Source organism: Callithrix jacchus, chromosome 19 (genome assembly GCF_049354715.1).
Source record: "Callithrix jacchus isolate 240 chromosome 19, calJac240_pri, whole genome shotgun sequence".
NCBI classification, from domain to species: Eukaryota; Metazoa; Chordata; class Mammalia; order Primates; family Cebidae; genus Callithrix; species Callithrix jacchus.
Window position 1 is genome coordinate 12,242,911 of NC_133520.1, and position 24,450 is coordinate 12,267,360.

At 40.1% G+C, this 24,450-nt stretch overlaps 1 protein-coding gene across 24 annotated transcripts in view; it reads left to right on the plus strand.

Moving 5' to 3' along the window:
* ESRRG (estrogen related receptor gamma) overlaps positions 1-24,450 on the plus strand; it is a 656,445-nt gene that overhangs the window by 224,434 nt on the left and 407,561 nt on the right. The window contains exon 1 of one of the 24 annotated variants that reach the window (XM_078356569.1): positions 8,806-8,950. The exons of the other annotated variants lie outside the window; for them this stretch is intronic. Within the exon in view, the coding sequence (XP_078212695.1) occupies positions 8,862-8,950 (89 nt within the window). The 5' untranslated portion in view covers positions 8,806-8,861. Of the gene's footprint in view, positions 1-8,805; positions 8,951-24,450 lie in introns of those variants that run through there. 24 annotated transcript variants of the gene reach the window in all.

The following is a 24,450-nucleotide window of genomic DNA, read 5'->3' on the forward strand; positions in this document are numbered from 1 at the left end:
CTTAAACCCTGAATATTAAACATAATGTTCTCTGTGCTTTCCTTTGATATCATTGGAAAAACATAAATATAAAGGATGCATATTCATGAATCCCTCAGTATCCATGAAGGACTGTTTCCAGTAGCCATCCCCCATACCCAAATTAATGGATACTCAAGTCCCTGATATAAAATAGTGTAATACTTGCACGTAACCTATGCATATCCCCCAATATACTTTAAATCATCTCTACATTATGGAATGCAATGTAAAAGCTGTGTAAATAGTTGCTATACTGTATTGGTTAAAGAATAATGACAAGGAAAAAACATCTGCCCATGTTCAGTACAGATTCAACCATCCAATTTTTTTTTCAAATATTTTCCTTTCTTTTTCTTTCTTCTTCTTTTTTTTTTTTTTTTTTTTTTTTTTTGAGACGGAGTTTCGCTCTTGTTACCCAGGCTGGAGTGCAATGGCGCAATCTCGGCTCACTGCAACCTCCGCCTCCTGGGTTCAGGCAATTCTCCTGCCTCAGCCTCCCAAGTAGCTGGGATTACAGGCACACACCACCATGCCCAGCTAATTTTTTGTATTTTTAGTAGAGATGGGGTTTCACCATGTTGACCAGGATGGTCTCGATCTCTTGACCTCATGATCCACTGGCCTCAGCCTCCCAAAGTGCTGGGATTACAGGCTTGAGCCACTGCGCCCGGCCTTCTTTCTTCTTTTTTTGAGACAGAGTATTGCTTTGGAATGCAGTGGTGCCATCTCAACTCAATGTAACCTCCACTCCTTGGGTTCAAGTGATTCTCCTTCCTTAGCCTCCTGAGTAGATGGGTTTACAGGCATGTGTCACCATGCCCAGCTAATTTTTTTTTTTTTTTAGTAGAGATGAGGTTTCACCATGTTGGCCAGGCTGGTCTTGAACTGCTGGCCTCAAGTGACTGCCCACCTCAGCCTCCCAAAGTGCTGGGATTACAGGTGTGAGCTATGACACCCAGCCTCCAATATTTTCAATTAATGGTTGGTTGAATCCAGGAGTGTGGAACCCAAGGATACAGAAGGCTGACTGTATATATGTATGTGTTTGTGTGTGTATGTGTAATTGTGTGTATAATATATTCAATATAATATATTCACGTACATGGTGTCAGATGGACATACCTCATGGTTTGTAAATAATTATTGTATCAGTAGTATCTAATTGAACATGTAGTAGGTACTAATTTAATAAGATGTAATTACTTATTATTATGGATAAACTCACAAATGTGTTTGGGGAAGGACAGATGTAAGAGACTGATTTGAGTGAAGATATATGTATCCCCCAAATATTTTTAAAATATAAATAAGCACAAGGAAAACAGGCTTTGAGATTACATAGGCCTACATTTAAATCCCACTACTGCCATCTTGAATGACTGTAAGACTTTAGGAGGCCGGGCGCGGTGGCTCACGCCTGTAATCCCAGCACTTTGGGAGGCCAAGGCGAGCAGATCACGAGGTCAGGAGATCGATACCATCCTGGCCAACATGGTGAAACCCAGTCTCTACTAAAAATACAAAAATTAGCTGGGCACGGTGGCACATGCCTGTAGTCCCAGCTACTCGAGAGGCTGAGGTAGGAGAGTTGCTTGAACCCAGAACGTGGAGGTTGCAGTGAGCCGAGATCACACCACTGCACTTCAGCCTGACACCTGGCAACAGAGTAAGACTCCGTGTCAAAAAAAAAAAAAAAAAAAAAAGACTTTAGGGAAATTAATGTCCTTTTTTCTTTACCTTGTAGTTTTGTTTTCCTTTTTTTCTTTTCCTTCCTTCCTTTCTTTGAGACAGGATCTTGCTCTGTTGCCCAGGCTCAAGTGCCATGGGACAATCTCAGCTCACCACCTGCCAGGCTCCAGCTATTCTCTCACCTCAGCCTCCTGAGTAGCTGGGAATGTAGGCATACACCACCACACCTAGCTAATTTTTTGCATTTTTGATAGAGTCAGGGGAGTCAGGGTTCTGCCATGTAGCCCCGGCTCGTCTCAAACTGCTGAGTGCACATAATCCACCCGCCTCAGCCTCCCAAAGTGCTAGGATTACAGGCATAAGCCACCACACCCGGCCTTTTGTTTTTAATAGACTTTAGTTTTAGCGCAGTTTTAGGGTCACAGCAACATTGAGAGGAAAGTACAGAGAGTTTCCATATACCCCTCTCTGATACAGGCACAGTCTGCTCCATTGTCAGCATCCCCTACCAGAGAGGTACATTTGTTACAGTTGATGAACCTGCACTGACACATCATTATCACCCAAATCCATAGCTTACGATAGCGTTCTCTCTGGGTGTTGTGCATTCTAGGGGTTTGGAAAAATGTGCAATGACATGTATCTACCATTATAATATTATACAGAGTAGTTTCACTGTCCTAAAAATACTTTGTGTCCCACCGATTCATCCCTCCTCCTTGCCCAACCTTTGGCAGCCATTGATCTTTTAATTGTATCGACAGGTTTGCCTTTTCATATGATTGGAATTATATGGTGTGTGCCATTTCACACAGAGTTATTTCATGTAGGAATATGCATTTAAGGTTCCTCCATGTCTTTTCAAGGCTTGATAGCTCATGTCTTTTTAGCGCTGAATAATAGTCTGCTGTCTGGATGTACCATAGTTTTTTTTATTTATTTATTTTTTATTATTTTTATTTATTTTTTTAAATTTTTTATTGGATTTTAGGTTTTGGGGTACATGAGCAGAGCATGCAAGACAGTTGCGTAGATACACACATGGCCGTGTGCTTTGCTTTTCTTCTCCCCTTCACCCACATTTGGCATTTCTCCCCAGGCTATCCCTCCCCACCTCCCCCTCCCACTGGCCCTCCCCTTTTCCCCCCAATAGACCCCTGTGTTTAGTACTCCCCTTTCTGTGTCCATGTGTTCTCATTTTTATCACCCACCTATGAGTGAGAATATGTGGTGTTTCATTTTCTGTTCTTGTGTCAGTTTGCTGAGGATGATGTTCTCCAGATTCATCCATGTCCCTACAAACGACACAAACTCATCATTTCTGATTCCTGCATAATATTCCATGGTGTATATGTGCCATATTTTTCCAATCCAACCATAGTTTATTTATCCTTTCACTTACTGAAGGACATCTTAGTTGCTTTCAAGTTTTAGCAATTAAAAATAAAACTGCTATAAACATCTGTGTGCAAGTTTTTGTATGAACGTAAGTTTTCAACTGTAATGTACTATTTCCAAGCTTCTTCTCTTTTCTTTGCAACTATAAAATGACAATTAAAAGGCCTATGAGATAAAATGATGTATATTGATTAAATAAACATGGAATAAACATGTATAAAGTACACTGTACAGAAAAATTAGTCAATAAATGATTACTAATGAACAAAAGCAACAGATGTATGGACTCAACATTTATGTTGAAGTATAGAGTTATCTGGGCTTGGGTATTTGCTTCTTAATGTAGACATACCTATGGTCTCAGAGCTTTCTTTGTAGTGATCATCTTTTCAGAGTCCCATTCTTACCAGTGTACATAAGAAAGTCTTTAATAAAGTAACCGTCCTGTTAAGGAGCGCTTCCCTTCACACATTGGGTTGGCTCCAGGTCAAGAGAGTCTCCATATAGTCGGTGATGTATAATGCCCCTCACCATAACAAAGAAAGCATTGTCAGCTCCACTTCCTGACATCAAGAGTATAATAGCCTTCTATCAAACTTATTCAATAGTGTCCTATTTATTAGAAATGCCGATTTTTTATTCTCTGTCCAGTCCTGTGACTTGTGCTGAATTAACATGAATTGCTTTTGTAAGGTCAAGGCCTTTGCGACAATATAGTGAAGGTTTCAAGGAAGGTGGTGATGGCAGATTTTTCTTTAATTCAGTGGAGTGCTTGTAATAAAACTAATGAATGGAAAAGACCGAACACTTTCAATTAGCTGCATAGAGTAAAATCCTAAAAATAATTAGTGGCTGAGATGGTGTGTAGTTATTTAAAAATACTGCTTCTAGTTTGTAAGGATCTTGGTTTAGTTGGCTCTGGAATCAAGCCATGTGAGAGAGAGCAAAACCTACAATGTGTGTGTGTGTGTGTGTGTGTGTGTGTGTGTGTGTGTTTCAGCAGAGCTTTCGCATCATAATGGATAGTAACAAAGGGATTTTAGTACTTTATTATTTACAACTTTTTCTTATATTCATATAAACGCATTCCTCAGCACAAGTCACATACTAACCTTATACAACACTGTAAGGTTAGTATTACTATTCTATTTATCTTAACAAGGAAATAGGCTGTATCTGATTGAAATTACCCCCTTTAAGTTTATATAGCTAAAATGTTTTCAAAGTCAGGGAGTTAAGCCAGGTTTTATTACTCTACGTCCAGTGTTCTTTGTTCTGGACCACATTCATGTTTCTGGGTTCTTTTGTTTTTGTTCATTTGTGTGTTTTGTTTGTTGTTGTGAATGGTGCTAGTTTCATTTTTGAAAAGCGCTCATAACAATTTAGCGCTTTTAAGTTTAATTGAGTCTGCCCCCAGATTTCTATTCAACAAATAGTGGCTCTGATAACATTTACTACGTGCCTAATGTAGTGAGTGCCTAGTGTGAGCTTTGTGCCTGGTCTAGGAAGTCACAAATAAATTTGGTCAGAAGGCTTGCACGGTGGCTCAGACCTGTAATCCCAGCACTTTGGGAGGCTGAGATGGGTGGATCACTTGAGGCCATGAGTTCAAGACCAGCCTGGCCAACATGGCAAAACCCTGTCTCTACTAAAAATACAAAAATTAGCTAGGTGTGGTGGTGCATGCCTGTAATCCCAGCTACTCAGAAGGCTGAGGCAGGAGAATGGCTTGAACCTGGGAGGCGGAGGTCGCAGTGAGCCAAGATTGCGCAACTGCATTCCTGCCTAGGTGGCAGAGTGGCACTGTATCTTAAAAATATATAAATAAACAAAAATAAATGAGATAAGACTTTTATCCTCAAGGAGTGTTTAGTATACCTTATGATGTCAGTTCTTTCTGGTCTAGTTTTACCTGATGGGAACTGGTTATCATCCATGGTATTGTGATTTGGTAATTCATACCATCCCGTCTTTCCTTGTGCTCTTACTTTCTTAGATAGGGGAGGGCTGTAGAGTTCTTGGTGAAAACTGAAATTTTGTGAATCTAAATCACATGTGCTTTTGATTGAGATTTTAGAGTTATCACTTGCTTCATAGATTATTATATTCTTTATATATACATTTGAAGGCAGCCAGTGAAATATTATTACCCTCGGTTTAGAGTCTAAAGCTCAACAAGGTCAAAGTATTGGATCTCATTTTCCTTTTCTATAAATGTGATCTAGGCAAGTGTTTCTCAGAATTTCTACCCATGCACTCCAAAAGTAGAGGTCGAGGAATATGTATGTGTGCTTTGTGAGGATCTGGCCTGAAATGGCCAGTAGCAAACAAACAAAATGTTGAATCCCTGCTTTATATGTTATGTGCGTGTGAAATTTGCATTCTACTCCATAATATATGTTTTAATATTGAAAAAAAGTGTTCCCAAACCCAAATCAGAGAGTGAAATCTATGCTATGGAGGATCCTCTATGTTTATTTTTCTACAGGTGCGTACCCTATGGCACACTGCCTTGCACCTAGGGCATGCCCAACTGCTTAGGTAAATCCCAGGTCTTTCTGGGTGTATGTTGTTATGTGATCTTGTGTTTTGCCCAAAATTTTACAGTTTGTCTTTCTCTGTTCTTTTTCTTTTTGTTCAGTTCATTATCTTACTTTAAGATGATTTGAGGGGACTCTCATAAAGACATACAGTATAATCTAAAAACCTCTGAAAATCAGGGTGAAAAAAAACCAGGCTGTCCTAGCAAGCTGAAATTGTGTGTGTGTGTGTGTGTGTGTGTGTGTGAAGATACCTATATTATTGTCCTGTAAATTATCTGGAAATAGATAATTCATTTGGCTCTGAACTGCTTCCTAGCCCCAAAATTTTCAGTCCTAAATTTTTGCCTTGCCTGCGTGATCCACTCTTAAGTGAATCCCAGGCTACCCTAGCCCTGACATCTGAGGGCAATTTCTCCTTTGGGTATACATAAGGTGGACAAGCTCTATAATTGCCAACCATCCTGATTAACACTCCCATAGCAAAGCCCATGCAGAGTGATGTTTGTCTGCCTATGATAGCTTCCCTCAGGAAAGCTGGAGGATAAAATACCAAGACATAGTGTGCAGGCCTCAACTCAGGATTTCTGCTGGCAAGTCCACTGTGATTTCCGACAAGGATGGATTATACTCTTGTTTCTTTTCCATCCAAATAGTATTCTGGATAGAGTTGAGAGAAATTTGTAATAATATTTTCAATGTACTGTTTTCCTCATTAGGAGAGAACATGAATAAGTTGGAATTTTAATGGTGAGCCTTTTAAATAAGTAGTGCTTATAATTTATTATTCTCCTTAGGATTTTATTCATAGTCTTAAAATCTTAATAAAAATAGATATAAAAAAGAGGTTTTGGCTTCTCCCTGTGCAATATGTTTTAGCATAAGAGGAAAAGGGTACATTTGTGCAGGGGACTCAGAAAGGGTGATCTCAATCCTTTGTGCCTGTCTTTCTTTAGATAGATGTGAATTAGGAGCCAGCAAGAACAAAATATACGTCAACTGGCATTGTTCTGATCAAACACTCCTTTGAAACTTTTGACTTGATGGGGGAGTGTCTTAGATTATGCATTCTTTAAAAAGATGCATTTCTCGAATTTAGATATGCCTGGTATATTCTATTTTGCACACACAGTAGTAGACACATGTGATTTCAAATCTGTGAGTATCTACTGGTGGTGGTGGTCACGGGGGTACAAGGGAAGGTGCCATTCCTTGGCTCTTCAATGTGGCCAACAGTAGTGATAAAAAATTACTCAGGATGACTCACACCATATTTGTTCATTTTGAAGTAGGCTCACAAATTGCTGCAAAGCCCTCACTGTTCATCTACAGTCCTTTTCCCAGTTCCAGACATTTGATCACAAATGCAGCATCTCCCTCCTAATGCTGTGCAGGTTGATAAAACAGTTGCCGAGCCGGAATCCCTAAAGAAATTATTAATTATCTGGTTAATGTGCATCAGGCTGTGGGAGTGTGAGATTAATCACCAGCAGTGGGATGAGTTGCTGAAGTGGATTTTGGTTTTTTGTCTCCTGTCACTCGGTAATGGCTTTTCCTTCCTTCACCATCAGGTGAACAGGTGCAGAGATGCTGTATTTTCATTTTCCCAGAGTCAGTAACAGCCGGTGGCCAGGCGATGCCTTTTCCTCAGTCCTGCTGCATGAGCAGTTTACAACATAGAGTATTACCTACTCAGAATGTTCTAGCTCATGGAGAGTCTCCCAGTGTGACAGGTCCTACCCCAACTTTTACAGTGTTCCAAATCAATGCACATATCCACACACATCCCCCCACTGTATACTCTCATAGACACAAATATATACACCTAGGCAGACAATTACGAATATATACAAAAAAACATTAGCAGCACCTCTGGATTCTGTGAGTGAACTCGTGCTTAGCACTTTATCTCATTTCTTGCTTTAGAAATATCTTTATCTCTAAATGTACAGAAATTAAAAAGGAAATAATGTGATGAACTGCTTCTTTAAGACAGGGAAAGAGAAGTTCTACACTGGTCATTTGGATCTGGGGAATATTGGCTGGTAGGGAGGGAAGTAGGAGGGAGATCGAATCCCCAGGCTGTATTTTCCTAGCTTTGTGTGTGATTGACAAAGGCCCAAATAGCCTGTAGATGCTGGAGGATTACGTGGGTTGGGAGAGTTCAAGTCACCATCGAGCTTCTCCCTCCACATTAGCCTGGGGACTGAGGTTTTTTTCAGGAGTATGTTCTGCTGCTTCTCAGTGATGCTAAGGAAAGAAAACTATCAGCAGCATGTTGATTTTAGTTTATCATATGTGTAGAGAGTTTGATAGTTTTACTCTGTTTAGATAAATAACATGGAATAGAGGAGATATATAATGGAAAGGTAGAGAGCTCACTAGTTCAAACTAGGGAAAAGTCTGAAATATAAAGTTTAGGAAAGTAGGATGTTTTGTTAATCACTAGTACATAATGTGGATATCCTCACATTGTTTCTAGGTAGAGGTCTTTCAGAAATTTCTTTAACAGGGCTGGGCACAGTGGCTTATGCCTATAATCCCAACACATTGTGAGGCCAAGGTGGGCAGATCACCCAAGGTCAGGAGTTTGAGACCACCCTGGCCAACATAGTGAAACCCCCTGTTTACTAAAAATACAAAAATCAGCAGGGCATAGCGGCACGTGCCTGTAGTCCCAGGTTCTCGGGAGGCTGAGGCAAGAGAATCACTTGACCTGGGAGGTGGAGGTTGCAGTGAGCCGAGATTGCTCCACTGTACTCCAGTCTGGGCAACAGAGTGAAACCCTGTTTCAAAAAAAAAAGAAAAAGAAAAAGAAAATTCTTTAACAGATATGTTAGATATTTTGTAATTAATTTCCTTTAATAAATATTTTTGGGAGTCTACTTGATTTCCAAACCCTGCTCCTGACCCTGAGGCTAGAGTGGTGACAAGGAGAGCCCCAGCACTCACAGACCTTAATGTCTCGTGGAGGTGTTCTGTGATTACGTAACTATACAAAGAGGAACATCCGGAATTCCAGAGGGTGGTGATAGGAAGAAAAGAAATTGAGGATATGATAGAGAACAACTGAACAGTCAGAGGAATATTGAACTTTAAGGGGTAACCTTTGAGCCAAGAGCTGAACAAGGAGGAGGAGCTGATCCTGTGAAGATTTGAGAGTAGAATGTTCTTGGCAGACAGAAGAGCAAGTGCAAAGGCCTGGAGGTGGGAATGAGCTGCGGTGGTTCAAAAAACAGGAAAAGAAAGCAACACGACTGGAGCCTAGTGAATGAAGGAGTGTTTGGACTTGAAGCTGGCAGGTAAGCTGAGACCCGATTGCATTCAGCCTTGTTGCCCGCAGTAAGGCGTGCGCAATGCACTGTGTGTGTGATGGACAGCCAGAGTATCTGCTTGCAGACAGTACGTTGAAATTCTTAAGGTTTATTGAAGTTCTGTCCCTGTAGTATTCCTTTCATCTTTAATTTGCTCGGCTAATCTTTCCTTACATATAGTATGAAGGAAAATTCAGCCTATATTGGATTTTCACAAGAATTCTGAAACCATTCTGGTTTGAATGAAATAAAATGCTATTTTGTGTTGGATGGTATTGAAAGGCTGCCCTATCTGCACTGGGCCCTTAATCTCATTTTGGGTGAGGAATTTTCCTTGAGCAGTTCAGAAGAGGGTAACGTTCTGTTTTGTGCATTCTTTGTATCATTGCTTAATGCAAAGATCCCAGCAACCGCTTCGAACCCTAGAATGCCTGCCTTGTCGTAGACTTCCAGGCAATGGCTGGGGTTTGTAGTCACATACAGTGCAGATGCCCATTTGTATCTGTAATATCTGAGCCTGCCTAATGATCACGCCGCAGCCGGGAGTTGTTGGCGGAAAGCTGTCTTCTGGGCTTCTCGTTGAACATTTCATTCTCCAGTGTTTGTGTTGCCCCTCCTCTTAGGGCTTCCTGAGCTTGCTCTGATAAGTAAAGCCAAGTTTACTTTGTTAAGCTCAGCAGTTCCCAGCAGTAAATAGATAAGAAGGGGGAAAAAATTAAGTATCTTTGGGAGAAAAGAAGCTGTTTCTGTTTACAACAGACACTTTGTCCGCTTTTTCATGACTTCGTTTAATTTTCGCGGTCTGATACGACATTTACCATGATATCCCCTAAACTTTGAAGTTTAACAGAGGGTTTGATTAAGCTTCTTGTCTCTGGTGGAATCATCACATCTGCAGGTAGAACCCTCTGAGTTATTTGAGGAATGTCAGTTGCACTATGTCATCTGTGGGAGAGACGGTTGTTGTTTATCTTGTTTAGAGAATTAAGAAATGATTATCTAACTGATCATCAGTTGGGGGGTGATGATCGCAGCTGCAGTAAATACCCTACTAAAACTTGTAGCCCTCTCATGAATTTTCAAAAGAGTTACTGCTGACTGAGTCCCTTGGTGCTAGGGGCATTTTTGAAATAATCTTTAACACTTATAGCAACCCTGAACGGTAGGTACGGTCACTGTGCTCGTTTTGCAGGTGAGGAAACCGAATCATCAAGAGGTTCAGGGATTTCCCCCGAGTGGAGATGTGAACCCAGGCTCTTTGCATCAGGCCCACTGCCTCCTCCCTCTTGTGCCCTGGGCTCTGTGTATCCTCCTTAGAACAAATGCTCAAGTGTCCAACCAAGAACGTAATTGGATCCTGCAGAGAGTTGCTTTTTTTTTTTAAACTAAATAATGATCCGTGCCTGGTAGCATGCTGCCAGAGCTGCAGAGGATGGTTGGTGTAGATGGCATGTCAGGGGCATTTAGTTTAACCAGGACGTCCACTGTCCTCATCCTCAATTCCCCAAGGCACTTCTTACTCTTCAGGGTGTTTTTTTCTCTTCTGCAACTCTGAGTATTTCTCCAAATGAGATTCAGTCTATCCCCTGAGTAAATAGGCCAGCAGGGACCAGCTGTACAGGGTTCCACCGCCTGCTGTTTCCTCTGTGAATCATGTTCACACCCTCCATTCCTTACAGCTGAGCAATCAGATTCTATCCATATCACCTCAGACCTATAATCTCATTCTTTCCATTCTTTCTTCTATAGTCTCCTGACACACACACACACACACACACACTTGCACACACACAACCACACACTTGCACATACAGCCACAGCCACATAAACACACACGCATCTCTTTGCCTAAGTAACGTTTAGCTTAAAAAAGAGCTTGGCCTGGTGCTACAAGAGTCATGGTCTTTCACAAAGCACTCCATGAAGAATAACATGCTGGGTCATGTCTCCTGTGGTCATTTCCCATGACAGAGATCCCCTGCAGTGCTGCATTATGTAGCACTGGTAATCTATGCCAGATGACATGGGCCTGGGGCACACAGAAGACTAAGGGAATAAGAGGGTACATGATTCCAGGTATGTTTTACAAAGCTCAGAGAAACGTGGTTACACATACACACAAACATGCAAATAAACAGATGTATATGATTATGCACAGGTGGTCCCTTAAAACTGGTCCCTTAAAAAAAAGCAACTCCAGCACTGTGCTTTTCACACAAAGGCCATTCACAAATGCTTGATGAAACAATGACAGCCTTGTACTGTTTCAACAAGTGGGAACGTGCAAACAGGATGGAGTTCAATTGGCCGGCAGTCATTGGGAACCACAGGCCAAATGTGTCAACAGTAGAGAACTGCCACTAAAAAGGCTGGCAGACCCAGCGCGATACATGTGGTCGTGTAGTAGATCCGCGTGTTCGGGGAGGTAGAGCAGCCTCTGAATTGAGTGTCATTTCAGCCATTAGTGTTGTGTTTCATATGGAGCGACACAGCCGTTTCAAAAGCTCTCATGCTTCCTTAGCTGGTGGAAGTTTCAGAAACGATGGGACTATGTACCAGCTCACTACAGAACTCTCAAAGATGACAGGAATAGGTCCAGCTTTGAGAGTTATGTGGGCAATACATGGGAGCATGAACAGAGAAGACAGTGGTTTCTCTCCTCTCTTTTGTTACGGAAGCAGAAATAATTCTCATTATTATTATTATTATTATTTTGAGACTCTGTTGCTTGCCTAGGCTGGAGTGCAATGGCATGATCTCAGCTCACTGCAACCTCCGCCTCTCAGGTTCAAACAATTCCCTTGCCTCAGCCTCCTGAGTAGCTGGGATTACAGGCGCCCACTACCACACCCAGCTAATTTTTGTATTTTTAGTAGAGATGGGGTTTCGCCATGCTGGCAAGGCTGGTCTCAAACTCCTGACCTCAGGTGATCTGCCCGCCTCAGTGTCCCAAAACGCTGGAATTACAGGCGTGAGCCACTGCACCCAGCTGACACAATACAGGATTGATATAGAGAATGAAGAGATGATTCAGAATAAGAAGTTTAGGAAATAGCAGTTGGGAGAGATGTCTTGAGAAGATCATGTAGATGGACTTTAGATATAGAAAGGAAGTATTGAGTTGCCTGTAATTCCCTGCAACTTGGGAGGCAGAGGCAGGAAGGTCCCCTCAGGCCAAGAGCTTAAGACCAGCTTGGGCAACATAGTGAGACTCTGTCTCTACAAAAAAATTTAAAAAATAAATAAATTAGCTGGGCATGGTGATGCATACCTGTAGTCCCAGATACTTGAGAGGTTGAGTCAGGAGAATCAATTAAGCCAGGAGTTTGAGACTACAGTAAACTATGATCATGCCACCGTACTCCAGCCTGGGCAGCAGAGTAAGACCCCTGCCCCTGAAAAAAATTAAAGAAGTATTGGTAGGCATTTTGTCACTGATTATTTTTTAAGAATACAACTATACTGCTAAAGAAAATGCAGGTAAACATGAGAAAGATGGCAGAAGGCTGGGTGTGGTGGCTCATACCTGCAACCCCAATACTTTGGGAGGCCAAGGTGGGAAGATTACTTGAGCCCAGGAATTTAAGACCAGACTGGGGAATATAGGGAGACCCCCATTCCTATAAATTTCTTAAAAAATTAACCAGATGTGGTGGCACAAAACTGTAGTCCCAGCTACTTGGGAGGCTGAGGTGGGAGGATTGCTTGAGTCTGGGAGGTTGAGGCTGCAGTGCCACTGCACTCTAGCCTGGGAGACAGAGCAAGACTCTGTCTCAAAAAAAGAAAAAGAAAAAGCAGAAAGACAGGTGATGACTTGAGTTATATACTGAGAAGAATCTCTTAAATCAGATCTAGTATCCTATATGTCAGGAAGTTGAGAAGGGGGAATTAATTCTCTGTAATTCTTTGCTTGGGGGAATCACATAAATTCTCAAGGACTTTTGTAGTTTCTGACTCTGATTCTGTGCCCGTATCTGTTTCTGACTCTGATTCTGTAACCACTCCCCGCCTGTGACCATGCACACAAGGTACATGCAGTTTTTGGCTCTCCCAGCACATCTTCATGTAGTTTTTCAATTCCAACCATATTTTGCTAACATAGAAATGTCATCACAGGGTTAAGAAGCAGGCCCCAGCAGCAGTGGATCTGAGTTGCTTCTCATAGTCTAGCCTTAGTTTCCTCTGGTTTGACAGCTGGGAGCTAGCAAGTGAGAAATTTGGGCTCCCTGCATGAATATTCTAGAAGCTTATTTCACTTGGCAATGTGACACCCTTAGTGCACTTCTAACTTCTGCTATTTCTCTACATAGTCATTATCTGAGATTCACGAGAACTGGATATGGTTACATGTCCCGGAGTTCTCTCCAGTGTACACTTTGCAATTTAAAGATACAGATATAGTAAATGTATTATGATTACCTGTGAGCCCTTAGTGTAACTAAAGGGGATCAAGCTGCCGTGGTTTAAAATTTTATTATATAATCTACCCTTGGTCCACTCCTTAAAGTGTCAAGGTCCTTATGATTTGGGACCAAGAGAGGAAACGAGAGGCTGACTCTTCATATGAAAGTTTGAGGTAATAAGGTGCATAGCTTAGGATTACATTTATACACTAGATCAAAATTCTTGACCCCTTAACAGACCAAACAATACACACACACACACACACACACACACACACTCTCTCTCTCTCTCTTGCATCCACACACCAGATATAATTTTGCTCAGTTCTCTAACTGCTTCAGGGAGTGTTCCCGTTACTGCTTTATTCTGGGAGGTTTCCAATGTCAGCAGCCTGAACACCAACATGAGTGGGTGATATCTTCCCCCATACTTCTGGGGAAGCAGTACGCATCCTGTATCAAACCTGGATATTTAGGGGTTTTAATTTCTTTTTGGCAAAGCTTTAAATTTCCAGATTTGTGAGTTGTCAGCCCAGAAGCACCGGCACATTATCTGAGATAACTCTTCTTCGACTCTTCTCTATAGCTCCTGACCATGGAAGTCTGTAGTAAGTGCAACCAACACTTATTTGTGGGTATCTATGCCTTATTATTTAAATCTTTTATAATGAGGTTATAAATGCTCCCGTTTCTGAAGGGTGAAAAATCCAATTTGGATTTCTTAAGCAGCTTTGTGATATCATAAAGAGAGGACAAAATTGTTGAATTGACAAAAGCAAAGGGATGATGGGAAACACCTGTCTAGTGCATCGTGATAAACCGCGAGTGATTCTGATGTACAAGCCTTAGTCATAAGACGTAACTCAGATGAAGCACAGTGTTATGGCTACATGTATTCAGAGACTTGGCAGGTAATCCAGCTACCTTTTGGGCCTCTGTAGCTGCCAGCATTTGCTTGACTCACCTTCTTGGTGGGCTGATTGGCTTCTGCTGCTTCTGTCACCCACCTTTTGTTTGGGCTTTAGCCAAACGTTCCCTGTCTTCCCTCATAAGCACGTCAATGTTGGCATCATCCGAGTGTCTCTGACAGTTTCTGTATGTACCATGTGAGGTCTGTAACTGCATTGTATGCAGATGGGAACAAGGCTGCAAGAGGGCTTATGCAGAGCCCCTATAACTTCCACCATGGCTGGTACTTACCTTTAAGTGTACACATGTTGAAGTCAGAGAGGAATGTCAGCAGATATTCTGTTCCGGGGGAAATTCCAAAATGATCTTCTAGATGCCTTAGAGTTGCAAAACATAAATAAAATATTTCTCTTCCTCATCTTCAGCAGCCTGACACAGATGACACAATGCCTTTGAGACTGCTTCAAAGCCTTTGTTTTCAAGGCTAAAATTAGTGGATGAAGAGCAGAAATATGACATAAATGCATTTCTTTTCAATCACTTATCAGTAATTTGGAAGAATATAAACACTGTCAGCATTCTCTATAAAATTAGCCACTAATAAGAATATTTATTCAAAGACTAAATTCCAAATGTCTCAGATTATACTATTAATGACAGTGGTCAAGTGCTAATACAGAAACGAAGTCCAGGGTCTTTAGTACTTAGCCATGAAACCTTTGTGTCATTATCTATCAAGTTTCTTAGCCATTCACCTCCTGAAAATGGCCCACGTTTTCTTTTTAGAGAAAATTAACAATATATATACAGATGATCACTCAATCGCACACTGTTACCACTTCCTTAGAAGGTGTGTCTCGTCCTACCTGTGACTCAAGATCCTGCCAGAGGAGAGAATGTGCTGTTCCAGTCCTGAGGCACTAGAGCTAAGGGGAGTGTATTGAGCAGAAGAGGCTAGGGCTGGGTTGCCTTCCCTACAGCCTGGCTAAGATTTCCTTTCCACCTGGGTCAACAGTAGAAGGAAATGTATCCTAGTGTTCCATAGACATGTTTTCCAATAAAAACAATAGTTCATTTACTTATGTGTTCTGTAGGCTGTGGTGGAGTGACCTAGAAACCTGTAAATACTGAATGATCATGAAATTCAAATGCACTTTCAGAGTATAAAAGCTATGACTACCGCTTGGTCAATGGTGTCACATAACATGCCAACTTCTCCTAGTAGTCTTGGCTTAAGGGTAACAGCCTATGAAATGAGTCCCACCTTCCACTGGCAAATCTTAATGATTCCTTAGGTCACGTCACCAGAATAGTAATTCTCATAAATTGAGTGGAGAAATTCATGGTGCAAACTGTATTGCTGAAATGTAAATCTTCTGGCTTGGTTTGAGTAAAAACAAAATCAGATCTCTCTGATTTTTCCCCCTGCACTTCTCACGTTCCAGTCTCTATGCTAAGGACACAGCTTTATTATCTCATTTCAAGCTCATAATTTGTGACGTGGTGGTGGTTTAACACATGGATGCATGTTCGTTGTGCAGATGAGGAAAGCCTATTGGGTGCCAGGAAATGAGCTAGGCGCTGCCCAAGGTCTCACTGATAAAGGGTGACAGGAGGGACAGCTCCTTCTCCCTGTCCGCCAGGCTGCCCATCTGAGTACACCAACACTGAGCTAGTAGCGGCTCTGTCAATAGTGGGGTGATAGCTCACTTTCTTTTTTAAATGACTGGGTTCTTTAGAAATTGTCCCCCCTGCAAAAGAAATGAATGCCAGTTTTCCTAAAATTGAACTGAGACAATTGAACCCAATGATGACAGTTAGAACACCATCCTGTGTTTTGGATGAACAAGGTTATTTCACATATTTGAGCCATTTATTGATTCTTCTCCTAATCTCCTGCTCTCCTTTGCTCCCTCGCTAATTATATTCCTGTAGGCTTGATTATAAGTCATAACTGTGTACTTTGCAGGGAAAGCCTATATGAATGGGTTGTAAGTCTGTTTGAAATAGCATTTGTCATTTTTAAAAAATATGTGTACTTTTAACATTGTAGAGCCATTTTCTCAGTGTAGTCCACAAACTTACTGGCAGTGCTAGTTAAAAATGCAGATTCCTTGATCTGTTTAATCCAGATCTCTCAGGGTGGCTCAGGACTCTGAATCTTAAACACTTCACAAGGTGATCCTTAGGCACATTGATGTTTGAGAAACTACTGACCCCAAAAGAGGTTAACTAAGGCAAAAATGGCCAGTGGCATCTCAATTCCCTACAACCCCAAGAGTAATCTAGTGGTTTTACTCCGAGGTACTTTGTATGGCAAATCCATTGGGTCCTTCTCATTTGTACGTTTTCTTTCCTCCTCATTCATTTCTTCCCAGGGTTACTTTTCAAACTTCCGTGCTCTTCACAACGGCTGATCAATGAACTTAAACATAAAAGACAAACTTAAACTCTTCTCATCTCTTTTCATCCCCTCCACAGCAAATGCCCTTTCATCTTCTCAGACATTCCAAAATGTGGCAAAAAAAAAAAAAAAAAAAAGATGCCTTTGCAACAGATGCGATTCTTTCTAGGTCTCTAGGTAACATTTTAACCTGTGTAATGTTCACTGCACAGCATCTTAAGTAATATTCCAGGAAATACGCTGCTGCTTGTTAAAAAGGATAGGACCCAAGAGATGTCTTTAAATATGCCTGTAAAGTGAGAGGTGCCAAGAGAAAGATAATATGGCTGATTATAGTTATTTACCTTACATTTTCATTCGCTTTTAACTGGGTGTAATTTAGGGGCATGAAATCTCTTATTGGAAGTGTATTTGCATTAAACAGCTCTAAGCAACCATGAAAGTGCAGGAACTGAAAAATTGACAGACTGGGTTCCTAGAATCCCAAAGTAGCATTTTTGTAATAGGCATACAAACAAATCGAATAAACATGTTTTGCTTCAGCGATTTAAAGAATATGGTCTTTGGAGTAATTTGTCTTTTTTTAACTATCATTTCTAACCTTTTCATTGCCTATCTCTAGTTTGCAGCTCCCCCTAACAATCTGCGGTAATTTCCCAACCAGCTGTTGGTGTTCTAGTGCTGGGTGCTTTGTTTCGATTTTCATGAGCTATCAAATCAACCTATAAAGGGGATTACCTGAGTGCTGTTGTTTCCCAGGTTTGCATTTAGCAGTGGGTTTGTTTTTGTGTTCGTGTTTTTGTTTTCTCAAGATACTTCATTCTATGGAAAATGTGCTTGAAAAATTGCGATGGCCCTGAATCGCGATGCTCAGGCCAAGTGTCAGAAGATGCTTCTAGTAACGTGAGTTCTTTCCTCCCCGTTAATGACCCTCAACATTGATCTGTTAAAATCTTAGCCTGATTGTTTTTTTGGATATGAGTAAAGGTTTGCATAAACTTTATTTGGGAGAGAATATGTGTATATGTCAACGGTCTTGATGTGATGTATAAAGCCAATCATTCGTGTACTCTTATCCTTTGGACAAATAAAGTCAGTGTTTACACTTGGACTTGGTAGATGAGTCAGTACAAAGAGAAGCCTCATATTTTACTTTGGATTTTGAAACTCTAGTTAAAAGAGAAAGCAAGGAGACCTATTTTTCTATCCTTTATGGTTAAGTTCTGATTTCTACTTGAACACTAACTTTTCTGTATAATAGGGGAATGCTGCCACTTGTCAAATTATTATATAGAAAAAGGGAAGGAGAAAATATAAAGAGGCACAAGATGAGAGTTCTTTTTGATTCCTTTTTTTTTTTTGCTTTTCCTTGCCTTCCCTTGCCTATAACTCACCTTTTCATTCAAGTCAATCTGACTATAGTTAGTGAATGTGCTTTCACTAATATCACCATCATTAGAAGGAAAAGTTGACTCTACATCTGGTTTCAGAGTTGTGAATAACATTTGCTCATTTGAGAAGTCCCTTTAGTTTATTGGAACTTTCTAAGGTAGAAGAACATTTGTATCCTTCAGAGGAAAATTTTATCTTCCAATTAGAGCCAAAGAAAAATTTCTCAAAGAGAGAATTACTCTGTTTAAACTGTTTTTCCACCATCCTGATAAAATGACAAAGATTTTTTCACCCTAATTGGCCCTTTAGTTTTGGATCCCCATATATGTCATGATGTGCCTTCTATCAATAAATCCCAGAGATCAGTAGGTCTTAATTAATAGGTTTTATGAGTTTGCTCTTAGATGGATGACAGTCATATTTTTAAAAGTAAGAAACAAGCAAAAATTGTCTAAGTAATTTTCCTCACACATGAAAAGAATTGAGACAGGGTCTTATTTGCTGTCAACAGTATTTCATTCATAGTGCAGTTATTAAAAAATTAGCTCTATTTTACACTTCAAGGAAATGCAGTGATGTTTTAGAAAATAAAACTAATATGGATGTATATCTAAAGATAGGAAAAGAAGAAAGCATATTTCTGGCATGGTGAAGGTGTTTATTTACCCCCATGCCCCTCCCTTCCCCCCATCAATTAGTATGCTTTGTCATTTTGATTGAAAAAAGTAAGTATAGGGAATTATAATAGAAATATATAAATCAGAGCTGTATTAGACTTTGAAAAGAAATATATTTTAGTAAGTTTAAATCTTTTCTTAAAAAATTTAATGGGGATGGGGGTAGGAATCAGGGTAAAACAGACTAAAAATAAACAGCTATATACTACTTCATTAAGCTGCTGCTTGGAGTGATTTTCCCATTGATTAGTCTAGGGGCTAATGCTGGTTCATTCCTTATTTCATTGCTAATTAACATCAGTGCTGCTCCTGACCACTTGACCGTGTTCTCTGGTGAACATGTGCTGGTTTGGCAAGTAATCACTCTCTTCCTCCTCCCTCCCCACACTACCTCTTTCCTGAGTCCCCAGCTCACTCATCTTTTCTTCTTTCTAAAAATAAGATTTTCAGCTAGGAGAGGAAAAAAGAGAGCCTTTAAGTTGTAGCCTGCTAGCTCCTGTGTAAAGACAACAAACTTAATAAAGAGATTAAATGCCACCAGGAGAAATAAACACAGCTACTCTACCCAGGCATTTGATTGAGGGGTTTTGTAAATATAGATGATTCACTCTGGCTACCATAGGACCTGGCTGGCATGGTTCATTTTGCATTTGTCTCATTGATTCTGACTCTTTCAGAATATTTACAGGACAAATTACCTGACTCAAGGAGTTATGACCAAAGACCTTTAAGAGAGAAATTGAGCATTAGCTTTAAGGCATCTGTTTCTTTTTTTAAGACTGTGTACATTTTGGTATGAAATGAAATTCACTACCAGGTCATAGTTTCCAGATCTGACCCATAGTTACAGCTTTTGCAGGATGATCCACAGTCAAGCAGAACATAGGTTATAATCGGAGCAGAATACTCAATTTAGCAAACCAGGATTAGAGATGAGAAAAATCCACAGTATAAACATAATGAAAATCACTTGCCTCTGTTCCAGGTCAGGAGGTCAACAATTCCATACACTGAAGCCAACATGCATTTTGGAAAAAGCTTTTCCAGAATCATTGAATAATGTGTTGTTTTGACTGAATTCCAAGTCACAGCATCTTTTTAAATTAAATCAAACATTACATTGCATTTAGAAAATAATTTCAAATTAGTTTTGATTCTTGTAGTTTGGTGCATTCGATTCCCTAAGGAATTGTGAAGTGGCCTTCCTTCCAATGCACCTTTCAGGAGCCATCACTAAACAGACAAGCTTTACATTCCTTTTACTTTGTAGCATATCGTTTTCCTTGCCAACATTGTTTTTCCAATAAGCTTTTCAGTATGTATTTCTACATACTTAGAAATATAGTATGTATTTCTTGCCTGTGTGTTTATATCTTACGCATTTCTGTAAGATTTTAAGCTCCTTGAAGGAAGGAAATATGTCCTTTCCTGTTTATGGTTAAATAAAGGTATATTGCTTTTATTCTGGTTCTTTTATTGATGGCTTATTGCTTGCCAGACCCTGTGTCTAGGACAAATGACACCGTCAACTGGATGAATGGAGGGGCTGAATCTTTCTTTAAAAGCAACATAATTTTTTCATGATTTATCTTTAAAGTTCATTTTATTTATATCCTTAAAGTTTTTACTTATTCCTGTATGCCCCATGAGGCCCTGACACTATTATTAGACACTGGAATTTCAGTCTTATCTGATTCAGAATGGGGTAATTCTTGCTGAGCCTCAAAAGATGGTTTTGATCTTGAGTAAGCTATAAGCTTCCTCCATTCAGGAACGGTGTCTATTTGGTCACCAATAGATTTCCATTATCTGTGATATTGCCCGGCAGAATGTTTGCTCAATACATGCTGTTAAAGGAAGCAAAATGGATCAGGGAGCATTCAAGGCAGCAAGGACTCCATGAGCAAAAGCTTAGAAGCCGGTCCCATATTTGTTTTGTTTCAACAAATAGCAAATAGTTTGTTGAGTCTGGTATGTATCAGAAGGAATCGCTGAACAGAAGTTTGGAAAGGTAGCATAGGACCAGATAGCGAGCAGTCTTAAATGTGAAGCTAAGAAATTTGGACTTTATTCTTGTGGGCAGAAACTGAATATGGTTAATGACTGATCACTGTAACCTTTATTTGAAGAAAATCACCTTAAAACAAGGCAAGGTTGGCCATCATATATTAAGAACATAAAGAGTTGAGGGAGGAGCCGGGCTTTTATTCTGGTTCTAGAGGTGCCAAGCAGGACGGGTGGTGGAGAGGATGATTAAATAATTCAGATGAGCTGGCTGTAATTGCTGTAGTAGCTGAGTGATGTGTTCATTGCCATAGATCAGCTTGCCACTGCTTTGTCCTTTCACTGAATTTAATTTCTCCTTACTTTCTTTGCCTTCTAGACCACTGGTATAAATTGGTTCAGAACAAATCCTGCAGATTCAGCCTGCATGAACTGAGGTCCTCCAAAGCCCCACCATCCACTTTAGCTTCCACAAAGAGGATAGAAGGAATGGAAATATTTCCTCATAGCTTGAAATACCACAGCTAAACTCCCCATAATATGATTTTTGTTACATAGAGGCTAGTTTTCTTTCCCCTAGGAGAGGTAATATGTAAACCCTGTAGAGAACCTTCAGAAGTCAATGCTCTTACTAGAAATCTAGGAATCCCAGGGTCAAAAAATCAGAAAGTATGCCCTTTCCCCCTTAAAACTGCAAAATAAACAGATCTTTAGAGAAAGGATCTCCTTCTTGGTGGGCATACCTGATATATTACCCCCTAAAGTATCATATTCTAAGATCAGAGTTTAATATTACATTCTAGTTATCTGAATGCCATAAGGGGCACTCTAAGTTTTTCATTAAATAATGTTTTCTTTTATTCATTTTATAACTTTAAATTTAAATATCTTCTCACAAAGAATCCACTTGCTTAAAAGTGGGCATCACACTAAGGGTATATTTGCTTTCCTTAAAAACCTCCTTTTCTTTCTTGATAACTTTATTTCCTCTGCCTCCTAAAGAAAAAGGGTCTCCGTGAATAAATGCTAAGAGACTAAGGTAGAAACTTTATTGAGAGTACATCTGTTAGCTGACCCATGTTTTGCTATCTCCATGGTGAAAGTCCTGTCTAGGATCTAAACTGATGAGCATGAGCAAGTGACTGTTGCCAAGCTTGTGTGGCTTCTCAAGACAAAAACAGGCTTATTCTTCCAGATCGTAAGTGAACCACCTAATGTGTGTGTATGTGTCTGCTCATGCATGTGTGTGTGCACATGCACTTCCCCATGCATGCAGATGTGTGCAAACAAAAGGATTTTCTATTCGAGGTTCTGGAGAAAAATAAGTTTCATTAGTTGAGCATCAAGGAGAGATTCAGCCACAGGATTGATTATAATAAGCTTTACTGTTTTCCTAAAACTCCATTACTTGTTGAGCTATTATGTGATGAAATGGATTAAGAGAATATAAAAAAAATCTAATAAAGATGATAACAGTGGAGCATTTTATAAAATTTGCATTTGAATTTATAATGTTATAATCTGTCGGCAGACAGCGTTGTTCAAGAAAAGGGAAAAACTGTACCATACATATAGGCATAAAAAATGCAACAACAGAGTTTCCGGCCAGGAAACCTTTTTTTCCATATGGGCGTCCATATGTTTTTTCTTGAAATCCATATTTTTGGCCTTGATATCCATATGTTAGCTTTTTGCCCAAATAAGATTGTGTAATCATTCTTTATTATTTCTTCTTCCCTAGAAGTTATTACTCTAAGGTCTGGAAGTTGGGTGGGGAAGTTAAATGGATGATTTCGCATAGTAGGGACACAAACATGTAAAAGAAACAGTGCGATAGGAGAGACATATACACAGTTTTCTGTGTTTTTGTGTATGTGTGTGAATTTGTATTTATTTTTTAATTACATGTGTGTTTATTTGGTCTAGGCAAGACACCCATAGTTTGGGTTTTTATATCGTAGGTTGTGTGTCCCAGGTTGATGTATCCATGTGTCCAACTAAGCAATGGAGAACACGTTCAGGGTGGGGGCCACAAGGGTCTGCATTTGACTCAGTTTATTCTTCTATACATTGGAATTGTTCAGTGAGTGTTCACTGTAAAACCCTAATTTTGTTATTTACAGACCAACAGGAGCAGTAATAGGGTCACATAATTTATTATATCATAGTCGTCAGTTATATGTAAGATTTCCCCTCTGGACCACAAACTCCTGAATGATAAAGTTGGAATTGTATTATATTCACTTTTGCATCTGCAACTCACAGCTTATGGCTAGATTCCAACTTTAGGCCCATTAATCTATCAAAGTTCATTCATAAGGACAAAATGCTATAGGCTTTATAAAACAGTGCAACTCAACAAATTTTCAAGCAAGCAAATTCAGTTTATTGCAAACATTTATTCATTTTTATTTTTATTTTTTTGAGACAGGGTCTCGCTTTGTCATCCAGGCTGGAGTGCAGTGGCGCCACCACGGTTCACTGTAGCCTCAACCTTTCAGGCACAAGTGATCCTCCCACTTTAGCTTTCCAAATCACTGGGAATACGATCATGTGCCAGCACATACGGCTAATTTTTGTATTTTTTATAGAGACAGAATCTTCCTATGTTGCCTAGGCTGGTCTTGAACTCCTGGCCTCAAGTGATCCTCAAACCTCAGGCCTCACAAAGTGCTGAGTTTAAGATGTGAGCCACCACACCCAGCCTATTAAAAGCGTTTAATGCGGAGATAAGATTGACTTTATTCAATTTGCATGCTGGGCTATCTCTATATAAGATTTCAGTATTTTCAACCCTGGTTTAAAGTAAATAAAAAGGGACCTCCTTTTCCTCCAATTTCTTTACACAGTAAAACAATTATTATATTTAAATGTCTTCACATACATTCACCTAAAAGTCACTTGATTTATTGAGAATTGATTTATCAGGAAAACGATATCAGTGAATATGTGAGTCGTCCTACCCACTGAGAAATACTGTTGGCAAACAAAAACAAAAACAAAAATGATAAAACTATGAATACTTGCTTTTGTGGGAATTGCTGAGAGTGATGCCCTTTTATTTTTCTGACAGCACCTCATTTACCTTCCAGAGATTTAGGTGAAATCAGAGTATGGTGCACAATGGATTTGATGAGACCAGAGTGGAGAAAACTTCTTTTATAAATAGTTTTATTTAATCTTCTTTCACTGGGGGGATTTTGGCTGTCAGCCACTTTCTATGCTCCTTGTCCTGATGACCCAGCAAGGTCAGAAGTGGGTGTCCATGGTCTGTCAGCCTCAGGACCTTTGATTGACAGCCTGCTGAATCGCTGTCTGCAAAAAAGGCTGCTGCCATGTGCCTAGCATGTGCAAAAACCCTCTATGTTGCCCATTTCCCAGGCATTTTGGCTTGAAATTTGCACTTCAGCAATCTTCTTAGAAATGGCCAGTCAGAGGGCTACCCCTGCTGGATATCTCAGTGTGGAGAGTCAGCATTTTGATCCCCTCCCACCAAACTGGAAGGGTGTCAGCAATCTTTCGCTTATTACATTCCTAGGAAAACATGCTGAGGTAACGCTCCAGCGACTCAGGGTGTAACTTCAGTTGATAGGCACAGGAAGTAAAAGTTCACACTTCTCAGTTCCAGAGGTTTTAGACTCTGAAATTCTGTCCTTCGCCGTTTCTCATTCTTCTGAGGATGGGGATGCAAGGATGAGC